General features: G+C 60.9%; 1 protein-coding gene across 2 annotated transcripts in view; it reads left to right on the forward strand.

Moving 5' to 3' along the window:
- SMAD7 (SMAD family member 7) overlaps positions 1–5333 on the forward strand; it is a 21475-nt gene that overhangs the window by 957 nt on the left and 15185 nt on the right. The window contains exon 2 of one of the 2 annotated variants that reach the window (XM_008050800.2): positions 4551–4625. In XM_008050800.2, the coding sequence (XP_008048991.2) occupies positions 4551–4625 (75 nt within the window). The remainder of the gene's footprint in view (positions 1–4550; positions 4626–5333) is intronic. The other variant, XM_008050801.2, reaches the window with a different exon arrangement.

The following is a 5333-nucleotide window of genomic DNA, read 5'->3' on the forward strand; positions in this document are numbered from 1 at the left end:
TCACCTCAGCCTCCCAAAGGCGCGGGATTACAGGCTGAGCCACCGAGCCTGGCTTAGCTCGGGATTCTTGCAGGGGCCGTCCCAGGTCTGGCGATTCTGCCTGCCCATTGCTTAGCACCGGGTGGCACGGGGCCAGGGCAGGACCCGTGGGAGACTGGTGTTGGAGCGGCCCTGGTGCAGTTGTCTGCCCCAACTTCCGTCCGGCGGCACAGGCCCTTCCCCTGGAACCGAGCATGACATCAGGGACTCCCCGTGTCCTGAGTCCCTTCCCGCAGGGGAAAGGTGCTTGTGGAAAGTCCAGACTGCAGTGGGTCCTGCCTGTCGCGGATGCCTGCAAGCACCCTAGCGCTCCGGACTTCTTCTTGCCCGGGTTCCGGGAGCAAGCAAGTGCAGGGCTGGGCGCCGCCAGCTCCTGAAACCCCTCGAGCCCTTCCGCCTCTTGCGTTGGCTGCCGGGCCTTTCCCCCACTAATTAAAAGTTTTGTTGGGGCGTTGTCCTAAATTGAATACTTTAATGAACGTGTAACCGAAGCCTGGCTGCTCGGCCAGCCCTCCTGGGACGCGGGCTCCCTCGCCGGGAAGGCGTCCCCGCCTGCCCGCCGCCCGTCTAATAAGCAGCCGGCAGCGCATGTGATGTTTTGCTTTCGATTTACAAAGCAGCAGATAAATGGTCATTAATGAGCAGACCGGCGGCTCTCTGCGTGTGTAGCAGCAAAGGCTGGCAGGAATGACCAAGCTCTCCTCCCCAAGAGTGTAACTCGGCTGGGTTTTGGCAGAAAGCACCGAGAATTCTTTCGTGAGGTTGGTTTTCCAAGGGGCCTCCTCAACCCTGGTTTCGTTTTTCCTTCCATTTCCTTCGGATTTGGAGGTTTTGCCGAAGCCAGGGAGAACAATGACCTTAGCCCCAGGCTCAAAGGCTACTGGGGTAAATTCCCAGAACCCTCCCAAGCCAGCGACACTGGGGCTCCTGCCCCGGTGGGGAGAAATCCTGCTGGGCCAGGGCTTCGTTTAGGGTGAGCGAGTGATACATTTATTCATTAGCAAGTGTTGACACTAGGTAGCAAAATGTGTGTAAACAGAGAAGCCACAAAGAGGGGAATGTGCGTTTCTGAGGGAGAGGAGTTCTCCGGATCAGCCAATAGGAAGTGATTAGCCTGCCAGTCGGAAGCTCACCCTGCAGGGGGGGGAGTGCTCTCCCAAAACGTGGTGTTTGAATGGGAAAAGACAACCTATGTGTCAGGGTGCCTCGTGTAGGGTGGGGGGGCTTGCCCTGACATGGGGGGGAGCCAGGATGGTCTGAGGTTGGTTTTGCTGGAGGCTGTGGCCAGGGGCGTTGAGGTCAGACACAGATGGGATGCTGCCCAGGACCCCACCCCACCCCACCCCACGTGTGGGCGAGTGCTTGGCCTGGGAATTGGGGTGGTAAGTTTCTAAGCCCTCAGTGGGATTTCTGGTCCCGGGGGACCAGGTTTTACAGTGGATGGCTGTTAAAATCCTAACCCGTTGCACACCCACCGGCACCGTTCCTGCGAAATCTGCAGCTTGGGAAGGGGCGGTGGGGAGGGGGCGGACCTGGTGCTCCTGCAGCCTGGGGGACGCTTGAGGCTCAGAGCTGGGGGCTCCATTTTGCTGTGGCTGGAAGCTCTGGGCACTGTGGGTCCCAGCCAGCAGTGTGTCAGGAAAGGCTGAACCCAGGAGCAAGCTGGTTGTGACTCTCACTGTCAGAAGTCTGAGAGACGCCCCCACCCCCATCCCCCAAGGAGTCAGCGTGTGCTCTTTGAAACCGGATCTCACTTCTGGAGTGGGGATTGTAGGGTAGCTAGAAGGGAGGCTTGTGCTTGCCTCCCATGTCCTCTGGGTCTGAAGGTCAGGATGGTTTGGAGGATGGCGTGAAGAGTGACTGAGGGTTGGGGTGGGTGCTGCCGGCGAGCCCCTGGGGCTTGGACTGGGGATCCTAGCCTCCAAGGCCTGATGAGGAAGTCTGAGTGTCTGGCCCTGCCTTTGTCTCTTAACTTTGGTTCCACCTAACTTCTCCAGGTCTCTTCTGAATCCAGGTGACACGTTAGATGAGGGGATCTGTGCCTTTGCTCACTGGGTCCTTCGTTTGTTCTGCAGGCTGAGGATGTGCCTGCTCAAGTCTGAGGGTTCCGCTGCACCCTGTGTCCTTTGGGAGCCAGGGATCCCTTGCGTTCTGGGTGGGGTGAAGGACTTGGGACATTTGGGATGTGGTAGTGATGGTGATGGGGGCCCTGGCTTCGGCAGGACCGAGGAAACTCAGGCTCCAGGGACCGTCCTCTCTGTGAGAGATGCTTGGTGCGACCCCCACCCCCACCCTGTGTGGGTCCCGGGGCCCCTCCCTTGCAGCTCCCAGCCTGCAGCAATGGAGGAGGGAGCCCTTTCCACAGCACCTGGCACTGCGGAGTGTTGGGCGGTGTCCAGGGCTGACTGCCACCCGGGTGTGGCCTGGGAGCGGGAGACACAGGTGCAAGAGAGACCCCGGTTTTAGAGGTGTTCTTGCGTGTGTCTCTATGGTGTGGGTGTGGGTGCAGCTCCTGGGACCCCACGGGCTGGCCATGACTTGAGGCCGGTGGGGGCACCGATGTCTGTCTCAGCCTGGTTCCCTTTAGGGGAGAGGGCAGAGACTCCACGGCCTGGGATAGGGGCTGGACTCTTGGGTACAGCTCAGCTCACTGGGTGGCCCTCAGCTAGTCAGTGACACCTCAGTTTACCTGGGCGCATGTAGAACAGGTATACTTTGCTGCTACTCAGAGGCGGTGGGGAGGCCTAATTAACGTGTGCAGCTCCCTCCCAAGATCAAAGGCCCTGCAGAGGGGCTGGCATTTCACGAGCACACCCTACAGCCTCAGAGCTGCCCTGCCTTTGATCTGAGCTGGGCGAACTCCCTGGATGTGGCCTGGCTCTGCTCTGGGGCACCCGGCTTCTCCTTTGAAACACACCTTGCCCCTGGGATCCCGCCAGGCGAGGCCGGGGGCGTGGCCGGCATAAGTCTTATTTGATGTGGGGGTGTCTCCCGCTTGGGTTGGGTGGAGGAGAGGCCGAGAAGCTTGTCCTTAGAAAATGGGGTGGCCGCCAGGCGCTCAGAAGGCGCAGGGTGTCCACCGTCTGGCAAGGCCTCCACTTCCTGCCTCCCTGTTGTCTGTTGATTAAGTGCATCCTGTAGAACTGTAGACTCCTGTTAGGAATGCCACTTGGCCCCGTCACGCGCGATGACACACGGGCTTCTCTGTTCTCTGCCTGCCGCCCCATGCCCCACCCCTGTTCGGGCGAGATCTCAGTTACTCCTCCAGTTTGGGAGAGGTAGTGGGGAGGGCCCTGGGTGAGAGAGAGCCTTGCATTCAAGGGGCCCAGAGGTGACCTGGGGCTGTGTGGAGGCCGTGAAGGCTGGGCCCCTCGCCTCAGCTGCCTCCACTTGGTTTCCTGTTTGCCGACTTGGCCTTGTGTGTCTAGCTGGAAACTGGTAAGGCACACCTTGATGTGGCCCTGGCGGCCCCGGGCGGGTCGACCAGCTTCTGCGTGGCGGACCCGGCGTGATAGCCACGGGATGTCCCACAGGGGATCAGGGCCTGCGTTGTGCCCAGTCCTGTGTTGGTGGGGGTGCGTGAACACACACATGGGGTCTTGTGGCTTGGCTCACGGGCCTCCTCGGGTGTGGTCCACGGATGTCACGTTTTGTTTTCATTGTGTGGGGGGCAGCTGTGGAGTCTGCGTCTCTACTGGGATTGTCACTGTCCTCCCTCACTCGAGGTCACTGTGCCCAGCACCCGAGGGCGACAGACGTCAGAGCAGCGGAGTCAGCTGCGGGAGACGGATCTGAAGGCACCAGATCCGCAGGACGCGCCAAGCATCGGTTGCCAGGAGGGTTTATGGGAGCCGAGGGCGGGTAGCCCTGCAGGTCTGGGGTTGCCTGGGAAGGCTTCCAGAGCTGGGGGTTTGGACTAGCCTGGGAAAGGCGGGACGTTTCCCCTCCGGCTCAGCCTTGGTGAGAATGCTCTGTCTGGACCCAGTGAGGACGCAGGTGTAGACACGAGTAAATCCATTGGGTCAACTTGAGATTCATACACGCTGCTGTGCCCGAGTCGGCCCCGACTGGAAAGGGAAAGGGCTCTCCGGCCCATACTGATCTTGGGAAGGTTCCAGGGAACTGGGATTCTCTTCAGAAGGGTGAGGCGTGGCCCTGGTCTTAGGGGTGGCGCGAGGCCCGGAGCGTGCCCCTTGACAGCAGCAAAGCCCAGCCCAGGCCTCCTCTGACCTTGGAACTACCTGATTTCCTTGGGGGGGGGGACTCGCGATGCCGGAGAATTCCAGCCCTTCGGACCGGGCCTGGCTGCACTAATGATTAACCGGCTGCCAGGGCACTGTGGCTGTCTCCCAGTGGGCACCGCACTGGGCGCACCATCGCTAAACGGGTGGCTGCATCAGTCCTGTGGAGTGCATGGTGTGGCACGTCATCCATGCTCTCATGTGTGCGTGGCATGGGCTCGGGTATTGAATTTACGTGAGTGCTCACGTCTGTCCCCTTTGCCTCCGCAGCAGACTGTCCAGACGCTGTGCCTTCCTCCGCTGAGACAGGGGGAACGAATTACCTGGCCCCTGGGGGGCTGTCAGGTAAGACGGATGGCATCTCGTCCTCTCATCCTCAGGGTGGAGCCTCCTACTTCCCTGCGGCCCTGCGCAGGGTGTGTCCGTGTGCCCAGCTCCTCGTCCTGTCACCCTGCCTTCCTTACACACTGCGATGCTGGGCTGCCCCAGGGACGGGGCCCTTGGGCCGGCTGGGGCCTGATGGGGTGCTGGGAGTTGCTTCGTAGTCAGGCTGGAGGGGTTCATGCTTTTGATGACTTTGGTGACATTAACTCGGGCCTTGAAGCTCGGGGGCCATGACGGGTGGATCTCCCTTTAGGCAGCTTGTTGAGGATGGATCCCATGTACAGGTGGCTTCAGAGCAGGGCTAGGGCTTCCAAGACTGTTCCCGGCTACGAGGGGCCTGGAACGTGGGTGCTGGAGGATAGGACTGGCAGGGGCATCGGGCGCCAGGAGTTGGAGGCAGGGGACACACCTGCAACCCGCTGGCCGTGAGGCAGGGTGCACAGCGCTGTCTTCTGAAGACACCCGATTCCCCGTCATTTCCGCCCCACCCCGTCCTACTAGGCTTTCCAAGAACCAGCCGAGGCGAGAGGGAAAGCGACCCGGAAAACCAGAGGGAGATTCCAACCATGCTGGCCACATGGCATCTTTTGCCTCTGGGACTTTGGTGTGGGCCTCGGGGCGGGCGACTGCCTCCTGTGAGGTGGCCTCCTGAACTCACTGGCCAGGCCC

The sequence above is a fragment of the Carlito syrichta genome, unplaced genomic scaffold (genome assembly GCF_000164805.1).
Source record: "Carlito syrichta isolate Samal-C Ts95f unplaced genomic scaffold, Tarsius_syrichta-2.0.1 Scaffold153698, whole genome shotgun sequence".
In the NCBI taxonomy this organism is placed as follows: domain Eukaryota; kingdom Metazoa; phylum Chordata; class Mammalia; order Primates; family Tarsiidae; genus Carlito; species Carlito syrichta.